Here is a 20,536-nt window from a genome sequence, read left to right on the forward strand (position 1 = left end):
CAGCCTGAAATCCTCAAGGTAGAGGCATTTTTAAAAGCATCTGTATGATAATATGGATGTGTGTTTCTTTTACTTGGTATGGTTCTTGTAGCTATTCGCATTTGATCTATAACTTTTTCTTTTGCGTGCTACCTGGCCTTTTCACGTGCCCTGGGAACCATCCAGATATTTCTTCAGACAGTGCAAAGTAGAAGATGCTCTATCCAATGTACTCAAATTACATTTTTTTCCCTGCCTTATCTAGGTATACCTATGTACCCTACAAGGTGGTGGAAACCTGCCTATCTGCTTACATCAGTTTCTCTGTATGAGGGAGGCTAAGATATCATCCCTGTCTCAACTCATTAATATTTGTAAATTGTTTTGAGACTATGGGGTATTTGGAACTATTTATAGAAATGGAAAATGCCATTTCTATTAGGTACAAGTTGCCATGCAATTAAAATATACTGAGCATCCAAAATATGTAGCAAATGGGACATCTTTTTTTATATATATAAGCCAAGAAATGCTAAGCGACTCTGTGCTTCCTAGTGGCTTATTTTATGCTTTGTGCCCTGATCAGCTCATTAAGGAAATGTACTGGGCCAGACTGCGATGTTTAGCACGAGTTGCAATCTCTCCCAAAGATCCCAGCCCACAGGGAAAAGGGTGTCCATTTGGACAAATTACACTCCCCCCACAGCTTAATAAAACGCAGAGCTCTATAATTTGCTGTGGAAAGAGAGGGATCAGAACCACCATCTGCTGTACTTCTTGAAGGAGATTTCCATTCTGTGGGTATATATAAAGCAAATGTCTGCTCTCAGCCCTTTCAGAGAAGTAGAACAGAATATCCTTTGAATTTCAGCTTTTCTCAACTGCCTTCTATGGCAGTGACCAGAGAGAAATTTTATTGGCTTTTTTCTCCTGTAAATGATTTTATTTTGATTCCTGCCAAAGGGCTGGATGGAGTCTGTCCTCATTTCTGTCTGGGAGAGCTTTGCAAGAGGCCACTTGGCCAAGACCGTGTCAGTAATTCATGCTATTTGTGGACAATTTTAAAAACCTTACAGTGCCCCAGAATGATTCATTATTTTTCTAACAATATGATTTTTTTTGTGTGTGTGTGTGTGTTTGTGGATATCCATGTGCATGAAGAGTGAAGACAGGCACTTCCCCCAGGCTCAGAGGCAGGAGCAAAGACCAACTCAGATTTTTGTCTCCATCGTACTGGGTTTGCTGTACTATTTTATTTTTCCCCTCCACATTTCAGATTTTAAGTGAACCTACAGCAAAAGGATGCACAGCCTTATTTGCTACCAAGTTGCCTACAAGAGACACTTGTAGGCTAGAAGAGCGAGTCTAACAACTCTTAAGAGGTATAATCCTACATAATATCTTATTTTAAAGCTGAACATGTATAAACCCATTGGTTTTGGCTTCAGCCACCCAGGAGAACACCACTTAGACCTATCCTTCATCCTAGATTACCAGGCCTAAACCTAATCTCCATGAAGTTTTCAATACGATTAGTTTTACATCAGCTTTCAAACTAAACAGCACCTTAGTGCTGGTTGCTGGATGAGCATACATTAACCTAAGCAAGTTCAGAGCGAGGAGTCTACAAATCCTGGGATTTGGACTGATTTCCAAAAAGTTATCTCTAAAAATTCTTCATAAATACCTATCCATTACAATCTAATCCCAAAGCAAAAGTTCATGGGAATAAAACCCAGAGCAATTGCTGGAACTAATGTTCAACATTTGCTCAGGACTTTGAGTCTGAGCCTTCTTTTGGAACCACATATAGGAAATATATCTGAGTAAGCTTTCACTTGCTTTGCTAAGTATGGAAACTTTTAGCACTGAGTGCCTTCCCCAAAACCCCCATCATTTTCACATCCTTTGTGTTATTGCTGCAGATACTAAGAGGTATTTGCTCCTTGCTGCTGGGTGTTGAATTGAGTGAAGAACGGTTCTTACATTCCACTTAAACAAAGAGAAGGCCTTACTGACATGTATTATGGTGCTTAAGAAAAACACTTTTCATTACTAAAATAATTTTCTGCCACCAGAAAACAGCAGACTTGACAGGGCTTCAGACAGAAACCGTGAACTGGGAAGGGCTGGCAATGGCAGCAGTAGAAGAGACAGCTGATGAAAATAAGTCATAAAAGGAAGTATCCAGCCTTCACTAAATACCTAAGACATTTTCCTCTCCTTGCCTGCCGTACAATCTTCCCCTTTGCTATTATACTTGCATACCCTGTGGTACCTCCCTCAAAAGGTTTTGTTAGGCCGATTTGTCTGGGTAAGAAAATGTCAAACCAAAAATACATCTGGGGAGACTGCAAGTACAAACACTCACACAGAGGATTTTTTAATTATTCTGTATGTATGCTTGTAGAATCCAGTCTCCCCACAAGTTCAGAGGTCCAAATCCCACATGAAGGAAAAGAAAATCATGCAAGATGTCAAAAAAATCCAATGCAAAGATGAATATTAGCTTTGTTGTATGGTCCTATATAGCAGGCTGGGTAAAGTTACTCTCTGCGTTGGCTCAGTTATCAACATGTCTTGGTGTACTACTATGACCCTTGTGACATTAATTTTCCCATTAGCTTCTGTTGTCTCTCCAGCTCTTTGTTAGCATCAATATCAAGCTGTTCTAGCAGGAGATGTAAATAGCCCACAATGTTTTTAACTTAGCCTTCCATAGGAAAAAAAAAAAAGAAAAAAAGAAGCACCCAATGCAAAAAATAATAATTCTACATGATCTACACAAGTTTCGGGACAGTTGTGCAAAACCTGTATTGCAAGGTTTGCATTTTAGGTGATTGAAATGAGACTGATTTCTTTAAAAGGCATCATTTATCCTACCTTGCTCGCTTTCAGGATCTCAAACATCAAAGGCAACCCTTGCGTGATGAGCTCCTCTGTGTACTCTTCTTCCTGAATGGACTTGAATTCCTTGAGCAAGCACTGGATGAGGGGTCTTCTGTGCTGCTGGAAGGACGTTCGCAGGGACTCCAGCCATGTGTGCAGTGTCCAGGGAACACCTGCAGACAGGGGACAGAGCTCGTTCCCACCTTCAGAGGACCATGTGTCCTTTTGCTGCTTCTTTTTCTTTTTTTTTTTTTTTAGTCTTTAGTTACATTAATGTAAAGATTTTAAGCAAAACCTGCAAAACAACCCTGGAGATCAAATTCCTATTTATCCACAAAAATGAAGACTGATGGTTATCAGAACATCCCAAGCCTAATACATAGGGGTGCCCCTCAAAGTGTTATGAGGAGACTGTGGTCTCTTTGCTCATCTAGCCCTCAGCTTCTCTGCTGAGACTGCCAATTTGTGATAATTGCTGTGGTGCTTTGCAATGCAAAAAAACTGTTGGAAACTAGATTTACACTAGCTCATTTGTTTGGATGTGGCCCCAGAGAGGCATTAAATGATGAAAAAAAATTGGTCACTACCCACCAGCATTCAAACTGGTGGCTCCACAATTAAACCTTTTTTTTAAGCTCTACTCCAAGTCCTCTACCAGTTGTTACTATTTCCCTTAAACAGCACTGAGTGAAATAAGTGCATCAGCCTTTTTAAGGAGTCACTTGTCACGGTAGTACCACACTTCAGGAACTTAAAGGGAAATGCTCCCATGCACTGACTGACAAAACACATAGACCATGCATTAGCTTGGACGCAACCTAGTTTCTGTTCTTGCAGAACATGTGCTCTGGGTCTTGGGTTTCGTGACAAAAGGTCCTTCCTTCTACTTCAGCAAATGCCCCTTGTCCTGAGGGCAGCCCCTTTGCTCTCTCCCACCCACCCCCTGGGGCTTTGCTTGCTCAGTGCTCCCAGTGAGGCACGTGGCCACCATCGGCTTCCCACTCCAGTGGCCAACATTGACGTGGGCCAGAAGAGGCCAGGATGGAGCACAGTACCACAAAGGAGCATGCCCAGCACCGTGGTCTCTTGCTTTGAATGCATCTTAACAGGGATGGTAAAAACATAGTCCAGACCCATTTCCTTTTGCACAATCTGCCCACCTTTTGCAAAGGCAGGAACAATTTCCCAAAAGGCTGGAGTGATGTTCAATCTCCATGCTGGCACAATTAGCCCACCAAGAAGCCAGATCATTACTGCTTTACTGGCTGAATACAAATGAGGAGCTGCCCTTAGCTGATGCTCTGCCAAACCCAAGTGAAGATGGTTGCTGGTGGAAACTACTCGGTTGTGCAGACAAGTGTTGGTGGTCCCTGAGAAAGGTGACACAGGAGCCCACAGGACTCCTTGACACCTCCAGATGGAAGGATGGAGAACCAGATGCTGCTCTTGGAATGGATGTAACAGGCAGGACTTGTCATGAAAAAAGCAGCCGGTCACCTGCTTTGCTGGGTCAGATCAGGAAGCAGGAGGCTTAACTGCTCAGCCTGTCTCTGCCAAGCACTTTGTCAGTGCATGAAACCAGAGAGGGGGCAGATGCGCTGCCAGGGCAGCCATCGGCAGACGGGGCAGAATGGAGATGTCCAGGATACGCCGAGCTCACGACATGTATGTCAGGTGGCATCTGCATTTGGGAGTAGACAAGTGAAGCACACGGCACCCAGGGGAGATCGCCCTATTCAGTCAGGGTTCATTAAAGCAAACCTGACTTGACAGGTGCCCAGGAGGCCACAGCTTTAAGCCTGACTTGAACCAACTGAACTCGCCTCCCCCTCTCCTCACCCACAGACCCACTTGGAAATCTCCTATGATTGCTGCTTCTACAGAAGTTCGTGAAGATTTAACTGTGGTTGGGTGGACCAACAGCTTGAAAATGTTTTTCTAAGACTAGTAGAGCCTTAGAAAGATGGGAAAGAAGTAGGACACCACAGCTGACCTATGCTCCTGATGTCGATAGTCACGTCCACATATCCGTGTTCGGCACTGTGGTACATGGCTTCCTTCAGGGCCTTCAGTTTGGCCTTGCTGTTGCGGCTGGCGCAAAGGGGAGCTGCCGCAGAATCGGGCAAGTCGTTCCCCTCCGCCAGGATCTCCTCCAGGGACAGAATATCGCTCTTCTCTTTCTCGGGCTGAGCAAGGAGCTTGCGAAACACATTCCTGTCAACCACAGCACAAGGAGAGACAAAGAAAAAAAGAAATGAAGACAAAGCAGAGTTAGTGATTATGCTTTCTTTCTGTCCAGGATGCTTGCTACGCCTTGGCAGGTTAGGACACCCATCCAGCCGGCCAATCAGAAATTATCCCAATTAACAGTCATTAGACAAGATGGCCTCACAGCAGCCCTGACGCAAGCACTACTCTTGCTAGTCCACCCCTACTGCATGGACCGTGTCTGCAAGGCTGCCTACATGGCTGCAGTAACAGAAATTGTACAGATGTGCAACAGGAGCTTGTAGGAACAGAAGCCCATGAGCTATGGTTGAACTTGAGGGTACTGCCCCACTCTTCAGGGAGGCTGAGTTGCTTTTAGGAAAAGTTGCTTTTAGAAAAGCTTTAAGAAATTTCACTTAGTGGACACCACTTGAAAAGGAGGATGTCTGAAGCTACTGGGAAATACCAGCACTGCCAATTAACAGTCAAAGCAGTCTGTGAAGGCTGGAGCAACCAGCCATTCAACCAGGCTGATCAGGGCAGGTTCAAGCAAATTTGGGGCTATTTTGCAGAGCCAGCCACCTAGGCTGCCTAACGACACAGCCCTAATTCAGCCAGTGGCTTGGTATCCCGCTCCCCTTTGGTTCATAGCAGCACAACCTCATTGATCCCAACAGCTGCTCCTAGGTTTCCGTGGCTGTGAGGACAGAAACCGGGCTAGCCCCATGCCACTTTCCAGCCGTGTGGGCCCCAGCTGAAAGAGCGAGGGATTGCGCAGAGAGGCACTACAAGGCAGTGCATGTGCACAGTGTCCAGCTGGGAAGATAAGAGGCAGCTTTTGGGCAAAAATCAAGTAAATTGTGACTCTGCACACATGCACAGCCAGAAGCCAAATCCAGGAGACTCTCAGGTCCTGCTAGCAAACACTGGTACCACGATGCAGCTCCCGCTCACACCACTTGGTACCCATTTCCCAGCAAGAAACATGAGACTGCAATAAATAAACTGTCCTCTATCCCGGAGACTCCTCAGAGGCTTCAGATAGGCAGAGTTGTTTGAACCCACCCTCACTGCCACTAGCACGTTGTGTGGCTGGCAGCTCTTCTCTAAGCAAATAGATGGTAGACACTGTCTCTAACCTGTATCTATGTTCCTCTGGATGGCTACAATCAGAAAAGTAGGAATGTAAGGTCATAATACTAATGCATTTTTCTGCAATAAACTCCTGAATATTGCAAGATCATGCATGCCAGGTGCTTATTTCATTGCTTTTTTTAAAAAATAAAATTGCAGCGGACATACAACATTAACACACACGGGACTTTACGGCAAACACTGACGCAGACACTCTGCTTGGATACAGTTAAGGCTGCAGCAGGACAGACACAATCCACAATCCACCCCGAACTTCAGAACTACATCCACGAGAGAAATTCTGAAGGAATGTCTTTGGCATTCCTTTCCAGCCTCATATCAGCTACCATTTTACAAACATCACACTGCAACACAACCACAAAGAGTTCCCTCCTTTTTTTTTTATCAGAAATCAAAAAGCAGTTAGTTCCACCTACTGCCCAAATTCACATGCTAGCGGAAAGCCTCTATCTCTGCTCAGCTGGTGGCATGTTTAATTGTTCATGCAGAGCTTCCACCCATCTGCTCCAACCAGGCTCCCAGGCAAAAAAGTAACCATCTGAACGATGCCACTAGACTTGTTCCCACTCTACCTGTGTCCATGTGCAGCAGCCTGACTGAAAGAGTTCATGTCACCTTGTGGAGTCATGGAAATGCCGTTCCTGTACATGGTGCCTATCATGGGGTCAGCTCCTCGCTCCAGCAGCAAACTAACCAGTTCAAAATTTCCTGAAAGTCAAGAGACGCATTTTTTATTTCCTTTGAAGTCCAGCATTCCCTCATCTAAATCAGAGATCCAAACTGAAATAAAAGTTAGTACAGGGAGGGGAGAAAGTCCTTACCAGCTGCTGCTGCCAACTGTAAAGGAGTTTCAGAGTAATTTTCCTCTCCATGCTCCAAAGAACCTTCTACCTTTGCTCCAGCATCCAGCAACAGCTATAAAGAAAATTCACCATTTAGAGCAACTGGGACAACCACAGTGTTCAGAGTTCATGAACAGGGAAGGATGAGGGTCTAATGCTTCTTGTTTTCTGCAAACCAGATGTAATGGAGAAAGGCAACATGCAAATTCAGCCATAATTTCACAAAGGAAAATTGATTCCTTTTTTCGCTCATTTTACACTGCCAGACACCAGGAGCATTAGTGTCCAACTTCAGAGCCAAAAAAGTGTTACTCGGTGTTTCTGAATGGGAAATGGGGATAAGATCAGTGTTAGGAAGTAAATGCACTGAGGATGGAAGTACTGAAAATTTGCCCAACAAGCATCCTTCCTTCACGGTCTTCTAGAAGGTCACGCCATCCTAAAATGGATCAGATTTCAACTGCCTCCATCTTTAGTATAAAGACATGGCCAAAGAAAGGCAATTTTTAGGAACAAATTGCAGCAATGAGTCCAAAACCTGTGGTCTCCATCAGGTACACTTCCACATGAATAGTAACAGTGATGAAAACAAAACTGGCCAAGGACAACAGGATGGAGCCTGCACTCCACCCCGCTCTTGGCCATTTCTGTCAAAGGCTTTCATTATTTTGGAGCTTCATTAAGTGTGCCACAGACACAACTGTTTTGAAGAATAAACCCGCTCAATTTCTGAGCTGCCAAAGCACAGAACCAGCATACTGCACATGACGTCTTGCTTGGGTAAGGAGACTGACTGCTTCTCTGTCTTTGGATCAGAACAACACATCAGGTTGCATTTTGTGTTTTAGAGTATCATAATATCAGAGTGCAATGAATGAATAAACAAACATATAAAACAAGTGGTCAGGAAGGAGCACAAGGAGTTGTCAGACTTTCTTTGGTGCAGCTTTGCTTTAAAATTGTCCTGTTTAAACCTCATATTGGTTAAGGTTTGAGCATAGTAATCATTATATAATAGGTCTATTATATATCAGTACACTCCAGAAGCAGAAATAACCAATATGAGTATGACAGAGGATACTGGTTTGAGATGGATGTAATTGTAACTGAAGAGGAGAAACAAAAAAATGAGATGCAGGTAGGGAAATACAATAATACCTGAACTACAGGAATATGTCCATGCAACACAGCAAATGTCAGAGCTGTCCAATGGCGGGTCTCAGGGTGGACGGATGGGTATTTATGAGCAGTACTGACAACCTATAAACAAATTAAAGTTATTTTTTTAATGGCTTTCGAAGATCTATAAGTAATAAAATCCAACCTGCCTGAAAGCCAGGCATGTGAGGGAATAAGTGAAATAGAAAACCTAGGAAAGGTACTTTATAAATAGTTTCATTTTGTCCAGCAATTTTTTTCTTAAAATTAGAAGCATTCATGCTGATTTGACAGCTTGAATAGAGTCAAACCAAATTAAGTCTTTTTACCAACTACTGTAGCTCCATCTAAACCACTGTCCACCAGATACTTTTGCACAAAGTCAAAACGTCCATGGCTGTTTACAGCAGCATACATGGGCATGCGAGGACTCATCAGGACACCTAGAGTTAAGGATCACTCCCCACTGACTCTTGCAGGCTGCAAATCAACAGCCCCAGGTCTTGGTATTGCTTTGTGTCCACACAAATTAGGGTGGTTTTTGTCACTGACATCCAGGAAGACATGTTGTGGTCCCTACACTAGAGTTTAAGGACGTGTTTCCAGGCTCCTTGTTTTCCACTGGAGGAGAAAAGATACTTAAGAACTGAGGGGGTAGAGCAGCATTTCAAAGTTGTTTTGAAAGAACTGCTTTCTCCTGTCTGAGCTGAGTTAAAAAGAGCAGAGCAGCTACAATCAAGAGAGATGCAAACTAAATTCTTTAAAGCGAAAATGATGCCTCACACATTGCTCCTTCTCTATGCCTTTGTGTCTGATGCCTCTACTGCAGACCTTGGGTAAAATCTCTTTGCTTCAGCTTCCCTTTCTTCAAGATAGAGATATTAATATTGATGAGGTTCATAGAGATGGTAAAATCTAATGAACATTTGCAATCTGAGATTGCACAGTCAGATGGAGCGTGACACTAAAATTCAAAGTCTTATTACTGATCTTCAGAGGACGACTAAAACCAGAGTAAACGATGCTCCATTTCTCAGTATCCAGTTCTGCTTTCACTCTCTGGTCTGCAGCAGTTCTATCAATATGGGACAGTAGGGGCAGTCATTAAATGCTCTGTTGCATTTGCAAATAGCATTTGCAAGCTCCACATGCAAGCTCTTGCTAGAAGCATGTGACCTGCTCCTCAGTCCCAGGGACAAGGCTGGAGTGTGAACGGCCAGTGAAGACCCCACAGCTTACAGGAGGAGGAAACGTGTGCCAGCAGCTGGCCATATCACAACATTTGCCAAAGGGAGAGCCTGAAATGATCTTCTCTCTTTTGCAGCCCCATAGGGCTGCATGAATCTCACGGAGCTCCGTGCTCCTGAAGCTCATGGAGAAGTGTGCTGAGGTCTAACACAGGCATGGGACTTCTTTGGGTCTGAGTTTGCTGAGAGGGGAGAGGATCAAGCAGCTCTTGGGGTTTGGGCTGGGAGTGAGAACAGCAAGGGGTGAGGATGAGCAGGTTAAGTTCAAGGCAAAGCAGCCCCTCCAGTGAGACACCCAGCTACTCCTCTTCCTCCAGCACGGACTCCCACTACTATCTGGGGTAGCCCACAGCAAGCAGAGAAGAAAATGCAGTATTTTTAACTCCTGTGCTCCTTTTATTCATTAGAAATTTCGTTTCAGTAGACATGGGGGTTGCAAAAGACCTGCAGTTGACAGGGCTTTTAAGGCCTCAGTTAGTTAAGATTTGCTGAGCAGCTACAGGTTCCACCAGCTCCACAGCAAATTGCAGCTTCCCAACACATCTGAAAATGAGTCCATTTTCTCTAAAGATGGGTAATCAAAAGGGGAGGCACCCAGCATTTGAGGCTACTTTTGGAAACATATATAATTGATTTGCAAAGTGAAATGGGGAAAATGATGCAGGCACCTGACGGAGTATTTATTTTTGTTCATGGTTGATTTGCCTTTTTTTTTCCCACATAATTGCCCAATTTGCACAGTTGGTTGTGGTGTGCCCAAATCATCTTCTAATTGCACACCATAATTATTCACAGTTCTTGTCCCAAAGTGTTTTCATTTGATTTTAGAGCAAAAATTCTGGAGAAATGAATCAGGGAGGATCAAATTCCTCACTGGAGCTGTTCTCTCTGATGTCAGCAATTTCAGGAAGACAAAAGTGTTTAAATTTACATTTGGTTCAAGCCTGGAAGATTACTGGAGCAATTGGGAGGAGTGGACTTTCTTATTGCAATGAGAACTTGGAAAGCTTGTCCTAGGAAGCAAATGCATGCCACTTCAACTCAGTGAGCAGCAAAAAAGCTTAAAGGAAAAATCAGTCTCCATGCCCATCCGATCGTCCGTCTATGGAGACAGTCAACATGGGCTTGCGTGTCCAGTTGTTGCCAAATCTGAGGGTGGCTTACTTGAACTTTGGGAGGGGAGAGGCAAGAGTGGCTTCCGCAAGGAACTGAGCGAAAATCATCATTTGGCTTCACAGAAGTCACCAAACAGCAATCAGATAGTAATAACTATTAGTCTCTTACACATGACATCAATTTCTACTTTTAAATTAAATTTTTTAAAGGTGCAAAATGTCTGGCTGAAGGCAGTGACTACAACTTATCAGTCCTCTCAAATCCAAACAGAACAGATGGAACACAGATAAGTGAAGCAGACAGCTTAATTTACTCATGACCTCAACAAATTGAAAGTGGAACCATTAACAAATAATTCCTCTGTGGATCTTCAAAAGGCTCTTTCAAATGTACATACCTGCATTGCTCAGAACGGTAGCACAATCTGCTGGGTGGCCAGATTGTGCAAATTTGTGATGCACCTTCATCAGAGAGAGGTTTACATTCTGGAAGCTTCAAGCCCCTCATCCAACAGGTTTTAACCCAAGGCATTTCATAGAACAAAACAGTGGATCTCATACTGCACTTGCACATTGTGGATGTTTACAAGGAACATCCCCATGCATAGAAATGTTCAAGCTTTGGCAGGATATCAGAAGGGCACTGCTCTTACCCTCTTCATTTTAACTCAGCTGAGATTCAATCAATCCTACCAGTATCATTAGCACTGGGCTGGTATTCACGTCTCTAGTCATTTGCAGTGTGCAATCACAATTAAATCAACAACATTACCTGTGGGGTAAGTCTCCGACGACTTGACCTTTTTTGTGCAGCGAATCCCAATGTTAACCTAATGTAGTCTTATTTCAATTTCAATATTCATTTCAAGCATTGCTGTTCAGGACAAGACAACTTTTTTCAGTTTTTAATTTCTGAATATTTTCCCCTCTGCTACAGCGAGTGCTTTAAGATGTAAACAAATAACAGAACAAAGATACAATCATAACAAAAAGTCCTCACCTCTGCATTCAGATCTGCTCCAGCATCTAGCAGCATCTGCACCATAGCCTCATCACCCCTGACACAAGCATACATCAGTGGAGTCATGCCCTAATCATTTTTTGGAGTTAAAAAACAAAGGAATTGACAAATTTACCACAGAACTCTTTTGTTTGTTTTTTAAAGAAAATAATTATTTAAGTACATATTATCACAACTAACAGTTTGTGTTTAACAAAATCCACAACCTCTGCTATGGCAGACAAGCCCCTCAGACTCGCAAAATCCGGCTGCTCAGTAAAATCTCAATTATTTGTTGCCCCTTTGTTGTTGGTTTTTTTTGTGGTTTTGTCCTCAGCACCCTCCACACCATGGTTGAAACTAGGCTTGTCCATCTCCATCTTCATGCACTAAACTGAGCATCTTTGGGGCCACAGCAGAGAGATGTTTCTGATCAAATTAACCTATTCCCACCACTACTAAAAACAGGCAATCAGTTACTCAGTTTTTCTATGATCACTGTTTCCTAAAACCTGCTTTTTAATTTCTAATTCCTTAAAAAACATCCATTTTGTCTTAAAACAGGATAGAATTTGGACACGGCTTCCTTATGCGGGGCTGGGAATGTAAAAGCTTTGTATAGCACTCCACAGCAAACGAGGACTTAATTTTAAATGAAATGTTGAACAGTGTTGTTGCACGTTGCTGGGTCTAGGAAAACACTGTCTGGTTTGGAGGAAAACTACATTAAGTGATCCTTCACTACAGAGTTGCCACCATGCAATTTGTATTAAGCTGAAATACCTGGTCCAGATGATCATTATTTCCCTTAAAATAAGTATTACTTTGGCAGTATGAATCTTAGATGAAACCATGAAGATATCATTAAATCTACCATAAATTATAATAGAAAAATCTGCTTATTACGTTTGGGGAGGGAGGATGTTGATCAACAGCCACGGATTTCTGAATACCCCTTGAAACACATTGAATATTCTATCAAATCTCTAGTGTATTTTTGAGATACAGTCAAAAGGAGCAGGAATTTGGGGGCTGATATTGTTAGTAATAAGAAGCAACTTCACCTCAGGCAAGGAGGCTTCTTGGGTGACATGAAGTTATTTGCAAAGAGAACTTGAAACTGCTTCTGCTACAGTCGCTGGCACATTTCCATTTATTTCCAGCTGTATAATAATTAAACTAAGAGTATAACACAAAGGGTCTAAACAAATTTGAAGATTTTTTTTTTTTAAATGCTTGAACTCCAACCTACAAGACACAGCACATTAGTGTCCAAAGTGGCAAATCCTGCCACAGTAATTGCAGGGGTCTTTCTTAAGCAAACGGTCTACCTAAGTACTTCATATGGCATTTTGGCCCTGCTGAAGCTGATGAGGGACTAAATGGGGGCCCAGAACATCATTTTGCAATACCAGGGATTAAAACAGTTAACAAAATTCCTACTCTCCCCTTCCTCTCCACAGCTGTCACTGCTGCTTTTGCAGCTGCCCGTCCCTGAGGCCTGCTCTGCAGCACCGACTCGCTCTGCATCAACACTCAGCCCCTCTCCCTTCGCAGGTGGGAGGAACGGCTTTTTAACGAGCCCATCATTACTGCTCAGCACATGAACAGGAACACGGTAACACCATGTGCGATCAACGCAACAGGCATTTGGGCTTTGGCAAAAATTTTTTAAAAAGGCTTTTTTTTTCTTTCAGCCTTGTATTGCTTAGGGCTCTGTCCTGCAAGATGTGGGATGTCTGATCCAGCGAAGCATTTAAGCACAGGCTCGACTTTCACTCCAATGGGATGTAAGTTTGCGTTCAGAGCTGAGCATATGATTAAGCACTTTGATGAACCAAGCCAGAGTTCTCCCAGCTTTCAGCCTGGAGGACAGGTGAAATGAGTTGTGAAAAGCTTCCAAGTTCAGACTAACTTAAAACAATAGTGATCTAAAGAAGTCTAATGTATAAACCTCAGAATGATCTCTCTGATATAAAATTTATTCTGAGAGTATCACTTTCTTCTAAAGCGTTTCTCAAACTAACCTACAATATTGTCTCAAACAAACTGTTGAATAGCAGTTTGGAACTGCCGAGGAACTCATATTCCTAAGGCAGGTTTCATCTCAGGGGACCTAAACCCTGTTTAAAATGCAGCTCTCACCACAGGTCACTACAACAGAGAGGGCAGTTGGCTGTCTGTTGCCAAATAGGATGCCACAGCTCTGGGAACATGGAGTGACTTGGATTGGGGCACCAGAATCTTTCATATTTCTGCAGAAAAGACAGGATCTTGGTCTTGAAGGTCTCATCAAAAAGAGTCTCTCAGAAAATTCAGGCAACTCTATTTCAAAAGGAAATAGTAATATTCAATATCATCATTTCTCTCAGGGAATGGGGAACAACTGTAAGACCTCAGCAGTCCAGCATATTTCTGCTGGTACAACCATGGAGGTTCATCACAGATAAAACAAGCAGCCCCATAGAGATGCTAATATTTGATGAACCCTAGTCAAAGTCAAGGGCATGGGCTCCTAAAGGCATTTAGCTTACTAGTTCACTTTACTCAGATAAATTCAGGCTCTTAAATTGGTGGCTACTGTCTCTAAAGATTAGTAGGGAGGTAACGCTCTAGAGACACTGTTCCATCTAAGTGCTAGTTCAAACTGGGCTCAATTCAATGACAGGGTGAAAGGGAGCAGCCTTTGCTTGCCAAGCCTTGGGTGCTATGTATGAAAAGTGCTGCAAACCTCAGGGCAGTTTCCTGTGGAAAGGCAGTCAAGCCCTCCCAGACACCGCTCTTCATGACATTGAAACAGTTTAAGTATTCAAATCCCCACTAAGCTCATTAGATCATCTAAATTTTAAGAAGGGGGACTCATTTACCTTTGCACCGAGTTACCTCAATATTGACTGATCAATATGACTCAAGATGACCACGCTTAACTTGAACATTCACCTGATGGTGCTTTAATTCACTGCAAAGTAATACAGTGAGCACCTTTCTATACTGAGCTCATGTTGGAGCTCACATCGTGCAACAAGCAGACAAAACTCTAATGTTTCACAGTTACTTCTTCGCATTTCTCTTTTGTTACCTGTTCACTCATGCTGTTAATTCCATCTGGGCCCAGCAAGGATATGGCCTGTTTAACTAGATCTGTTCGGCCACAGTTCAGCATTCGGAAACCCAGGTCCTGCTTGAACTTCGCTTCGGTGGCAACGGCATCCAGTTTCCGAGACGCACAGAAACAGTCGTCGATTCTGTGGACATGAGAAATAAACTGCCTCAGAGGACAAGCGGAGGACAGAGCTCTCTGTCCCTAGCAAAATAATATTTTGTTCTGTCTTTGAGGGATGCAGGTCATACACATGGCCACTCTCCTTTGACCTGTGCGCTCAGGGGAAACACTGGATGTGAAATGCTAATGCAACTTAATGGAGATAGTCCTTGATCTCTCTTTTACGGGAGACATTATATATTTTATATTAAAAAAAATATTGGGGACAAAACCACAGCTTTCACTTGAATTTGTTTCTGCATTTACTCAGCCCACAGAGCACTCTCATTGCAAATTCTCCTTCCACATAGGATGCAATCCAGTCTCCCCAGTCTCTCAAAAGTTTAACTGAATTCAGTAAGCTCTGGAGCTAACAGCAAATGGATGTAAAATCACCGACAACAAAACATATAGGATACAGTGCAATTCCCAAAGGTTTAAAGGTCTTACCAAACAACCCCAAAACAATGAAGCCTTTTTGAAAAAGAAAGCACAAGTCCCCCAGCCAGATCGTGTACCGTATGGTCAGGTAGGAGAAGGCAACCTTGGCAAGTAGTCGTGGCAAAACATCACAAATCCTTACAGACTTTCCAAACAGACAGGAGGTAAATTCTTAAGGCCTAATTCAAAAGATCTTCAACCTGCAGACTGCTCAAAACCTCCATTTCCAATGGAGGAAGGGCTGGGAGTTATTTAGCCAAGCTGTGAGACTACAGCTCCAGACAGAGCAGGCAATTCAAATCTGATGTTTATCCAACCCAGTCCCATCTCATTAAGAGAGAGCTTTGCTTTTCTCTCATGCTGAAGAGTGTCTGGGGCAGAGGGTGGAGACCAAATCCACAGTGCTTCTCAGCCCGAACTTGGATAAAGAACTGTTTGGAAAAACATTACTTTCCTTCTCCCAAAACACTATGTCAGAAAACAAGAGGCTACTTATGAATGAAAAATAACACAACAAAGACCAAAAGGGAAAAAGTCAAATGTGCATCGAACATTTGTATGTTATTAAATACATAAAAAATGCTGGAAACAGGAAAAAACATCATCAGCACATCATTATCATCTAATTTTCTTCTTCACACTGCTCTATCAGAGCTGTATAAAATATAGAACACTCTTTAATGTTTAACAACAATATGAATATATTGCTTATATAGAAGCAATGATATGAGGTTATAGCTACTGTTTTTCCCCTTTCAACATAGGAAAGCAACTCAGGAAATGTTAATTAATTTGATCAAAGCTGCAGCAGGACTAGTAGCAAACCTGTGTCCGAGTTCAAGCTTGCCTAGCTGGGCCATAACCAGATTAGAAGACAACACATATTTGGCAATATTCATTTTGTATGCTCAATTTTAGTTTCGGTTGCTAAAAAGTCATCAAATGAATGCAAAGAGTGTAAGCTTGGAGTACCAGGATCAGGGCTGCGAGGATGACACGTCCTCACAACAGCATGCTGCAACGTTAATGCACAATACTCAATCACTATAAATACACCATAACAGCAATAGCAGACTCTGTTGAAATAATATGTCTACAACAAAGATGGAAAAAAAAACAAACCCATTATAAGGTTGGCTTTTTTTTTTAATAGTTTCTGTGAAAGTTTAAGGGAAAAAAAAATGAACAGAGAGATGCAGGGCTCAGTTCAATGACGCAGGGATCCATGGAAGCAAGTTCACACATTAGAGCAGCACCTGGTACTTACTGCACTAAGCATGAGATGCTAGAGATCCACTCTTGCAACACACACTAAAGATGAAGCAGATTCAGAGGAAGGTGCTTGGGGCTTTCGATGTGGAGGAAGGCAGCATGGCCTTCTTAGCCAGATCACTCTGGAGTGAAAACGAGGTGCTTCCTGGGAGAAGTGCAGCTATGGAAAGATCTAGAAATTCTCTGAGCACTGCAGAGGTGTCTGCCACTATGAATCACTGCTTCATCACTTGTACTGAGGTATGTAACATATACTCAGTGAGTAAAATGGGTCAAACTCGGTGCTGGCAGAAACAGGCAGCGCTTCACTGACGTCAGCCGGGCTTGGCGCTTGCAAAACACCCACTGATGATGATCTATCCCTTGCAGACAGCAGGATTTTGACTTGCTTTGCACACCCATGCAAGGAAGGGAGGAAGAACAAGCGCCTATCTTACCTATCTTGTGCGTGCTACCCAGATGTCTGCCCTGGCACAGCCTGGGAGCTCCTTTGCTGTGAGAAGCTCTTCTGTGAGCTGGTTCTGGTGCCCTTGATGCAAGTCAGTCCCTCTGCTTATAGCCAAGCAAGGCCATAAGCAGAAATGTGATCCAGACCAAGCTACCGTAGAGCAAGAGGCCAAAACTCAGCACCATTATGAGTGGTCTAGTGCTTGGTTGTACCCACGATTAATCAGTTATATCCCTCGATTATGGGATATAAGAAAGGGAACCACACAGCAAAATTGGACACAGATTACTGCTGGTGCTACCATGATCATATTTTATGAAATGGATAAGGATTAAACTGAGAAGTTTAATAAAGTAAGAGCATGATGTGAAGGAAAGGAAATGGAAATTGCATCAGAAAAGAAGGTAGCAAGGCCTTGAGAAACCAGAAAGATAAATACAGTGAGAAAAGGAGATTTAACATATACAGATACAAAGCAGTGAAAGAAGATTTAAAAAAATCAGGAACATGGCATCACTTGCAACACTGAAGAAAGACAACTGTGAAAATGGGACAGCAGACAGAAGGAACAAGCATATTTCAGACTGAAACCATAAATAAATAAATAAATAAATAAACAAAAACCAAAGCCATCAAGAACAACCTTTAGCCAACACAGCACTGCCATTTACTCCTAAATCCTTGTTCCATAATGCTGATTCCAACAGGATCAATCCAGTGGGCACAAGCAGGTGGGCTCTGCTCCAGTTTACACTGTGTGGGTGGTTGCTGCACTATCATGGCAATGGATACAAAATAGTCACATAAAAAAGGATGCGAGGTAAATGGAGGACAGGAGCAGCCACCTAGGGCTGCTGCACTCACATATTTTTAACTTGGTATTGCAGCAAATATACAAATGAGTTATGAAGGGGTGGGAAACGAGTTATGAAGGGGTGGGAAAGAAGCCTGAAAAATAAGGTTGAGAAGGAACAGCTAAGTGAGCTACATAAACAGGATCACTTTTTAGAGTTGTGAAACTGTGCATGCAAAGAAAGGGAAGTCAGCCCAAATGCTGCTGAAAAGAGCAGTGCAAACAGAACTGGAAACCTCCCCAGCTGCGCAGTCAGTTGACAGCCCTTTTGCCAAAAAGTTTTTGTGTTCTTTCCAATTGCACAGGATGCTGACACTGGCTCTGCAATGGGACGTCCCCTCCAGGGCCCTGCCAGGTTGTTGCCAGATCCTGCTGGCTGCCAACTCACACGCAGTCTGTCCTTCCCCTAAGTCCTCACCCTGCAAAAATGGTGCTTTTTTTCATGAAAACATCCATCTCAATTACTTATCTTTCCCGTGCCTCCTACCCCTTCCCTTCCCTCTGCTCCCAAAGGGACTGTGAAACTCAAAAGAGGCCCATGTTTGCAGTAACCTCCAGGAGCATCTGGTACTCAGAAGAAAATTCCACAGATATTCAGCTTAATGAAATCCTTCTTTGTGTCGGGGGATGGACGGATGCCTTAGACCAGCGCTAATTTAAGCAAATCTAAACCTAACAAAAATAGGTATGATCTAAGGAGAGCTTCTGCGCCAGCACTACTGACGTTAAGGGACACAGAAGGCTGCACAGAAGGTCCTCACAGGCCAGTGCTCTCCTCTGCTCCTCCCTGTAGACAACCCCAGGGATCTCAGGATAATGCTCCTTTGGATGCTAGCTGGGCCAGATAAACTCTGAGATCCCTAGAAAGCCAAGTGAAGAGGTGACCTAATGGTAAGGGCATTGATAGCACCTTTTTAGGGGCATTTACTCTCTCACAAAACCAGATCTCCAGTTAATGTACTACCCTAACTTGTCTTCCACAAGTTTCCGTATTTGCGCTTACGGTTGGACTCAGTGATCTTGAAGGTCTTGGCCAACCACATTGATTCTACGATTCTGTTTAGCAGTCTGCAGGCTGTCCAAGCTCCTCGGACCCGCCACCATCACTATACCCCTGCTCAGATCCCCATAATTTGAAGATATTATTACACTTGAAATAACAAACACTGTTCATAGACCTTGTTTTCAACAGCAAGCCCAACCTTCTAATTCAGAGGTTCAGTCACACAGCCTATACCCTCACTAGCTGGTCCTTCCCCACTCTGAAACGAGCACACAATTGCATTTCTAACTAAATGGAAAAATGGGAACAGGTGAAACACTCTCCGTTTCATTTTTGCAGCAAAAACCTGTGGCCACATCTTTCAACTTACAATATGATACGATTTTCTCCAAGCCCTCTTTCAATTCCACACAGATACTGCTTCCAGAGTAGTTATCTTAAAAATCATTGTAGTGTGGCCACTGCACATAATTAAAAATACTGTGGCTTGAGATGGGGAATGCCATGGTACCATTAATTATTTGCAAATGGTTACTGTCAAATTCATTATGGTGACCATGACATTCTATCATACTGTGAAATACTCCTCTGAAAGGAGTCAAACATAATCTTCTTCATTTATAATGGGTCCTAATAGCAGAGCAAATCATTTTTATCTTTTCCCAAACTCACCTTATGAAAACACAATGCAGCACTTCTGCAGAAGCAGTTTAAAGGCTTTTTTTTTTTTTCCATTTTCATTTGGATTGGGTAGGATAGGATTTCTGCATCTCTTCAAGAAGTTACTTGTGGACGGAATACATTTTGGAAAATGAATGATTCAAAGGCAAAGTGTCTCCATTCTAAGGAGGCTCAGCAGTTTTCTTACTGCATAGACTTTTAATTATTTGCTCTTTTGGAAGGGATTATTTTTGTAGGCAGTAGTGGACAATTTAAAAAAATGCAACACTTCGGTAAATGTAAGAAAAGAAGAAAAACAAGAAAAAAGAGAGAGAGAGAGAGAGAGAGAAAGATGATTGTCCTATTTATGTTACAAGCTGTATATGCTAGTACATAGCCGGCATGTTAATACAGAAGAAATAGAATTAAGACTATTATGTGCAGAAGGACAAACAGTTCTCTCATCTGAAATGAACAGATCCTCCTCAAGGGATCCAAGCACCAAAAATTTCCTTGCTCACCTGGGACCTGATCACCAGCCCCTTCAATTAAAAAAATGATAAACTATTAATTAAGCTGATGTTTTTAGCTCTGTGGAATTTATTCATTCTATCTCTGTCCTCAATATGAATGAGGTCTCAAGTCAGAAATTATAGGTTGTCTGGTTGTTAACCATATTTTAGCCATATTTTAGGAAGGAGACATATTTTAGCTAGCAAAATGCTGGCTGTGAATGGCAGGATTCATTTGTAATATTTAAGTTCTTGAGGTCAGGGATTGCAGCTTTGCTCTGGGCATGCAGAGCCCAAGGCATAAAAGGGTCCAATTCCTTGCCTGGGACCACAGGCACAAGCAGCAGTATCAAGACTAGTTGATAATTTGATTTACATTTGTTGGAACTCTTTCTAGTGTGATGCTTTATAAGGGAATATGATGCTGAGATTAATGCTCCATATAAATACTACGTAGTGACAATTATCTGCATTTTCACTTTTAGAGAAACT

General features: G+C 42.7%; 1 protein-coding gene across 1 annotated transcript in view; it reads right to left on the reverse strand.

Annotated features, from left to right (window-relative positions):
- The window catches only part of ABTB3 (ankyrin repeat and BTB domain containing 3), a 164,737-nt gene that overhangs the window by 17,885 nt on the left and 126,316 nt on the right, over positions 1 to 20,536 (reverse strand). Inside the window, exons 5-11 of the mRNA XM_088535272.1 lie at positions 14,673 to 14,838; positions 11,594 to 11,683; positions 8,232 to 8,333; positions 7,053 to 7,146; positions 6,804 to 6,939; positions 4,862 to 5,082; positions 2,863 to 3,041 (exon numbers count right to left, since the gene is read on the reverse strand). Coding sequence (XP_088391398.1) covers positions 2,863 to 3,041; positions 4,862 to 5,082; positions 6,804 to 6,939; positions 7,053 to 7,146; positions 8,232 to 8,333; positions 11,594 to 11,683; positions 14,673 to 14,838 — 988 coding nt within the window. The remainder of the gene's footprint in view (positions 1 to 2,862; positions 3,042 to 4,861; positions 5,083 to 6,803; positions 6,940 to 7,052; positions 7,147 to 8,231; positions 8,334 to 11,593; positions 11,684 to 14,672; positions 14,839 to 20,536) is intronic.

This window comes from Tinamus guttatus, unplaced genomic scaffold (genome assembly GCF_059628265.1).
Source record: "Tinamus guttatus ecotype Peru unplaced genomic scaffold, ASM5962826v1 Tinamus_guttatus_pri_ptg000039l, whole genome shotgun sequence".
In the NCBI taxonomy this organism is placed as follows: Eukaryota; Metazoa; Chordata; class Aves; order Tinamiformes; family Tinamidae; genus Tinamus; species Tinamus guttatus.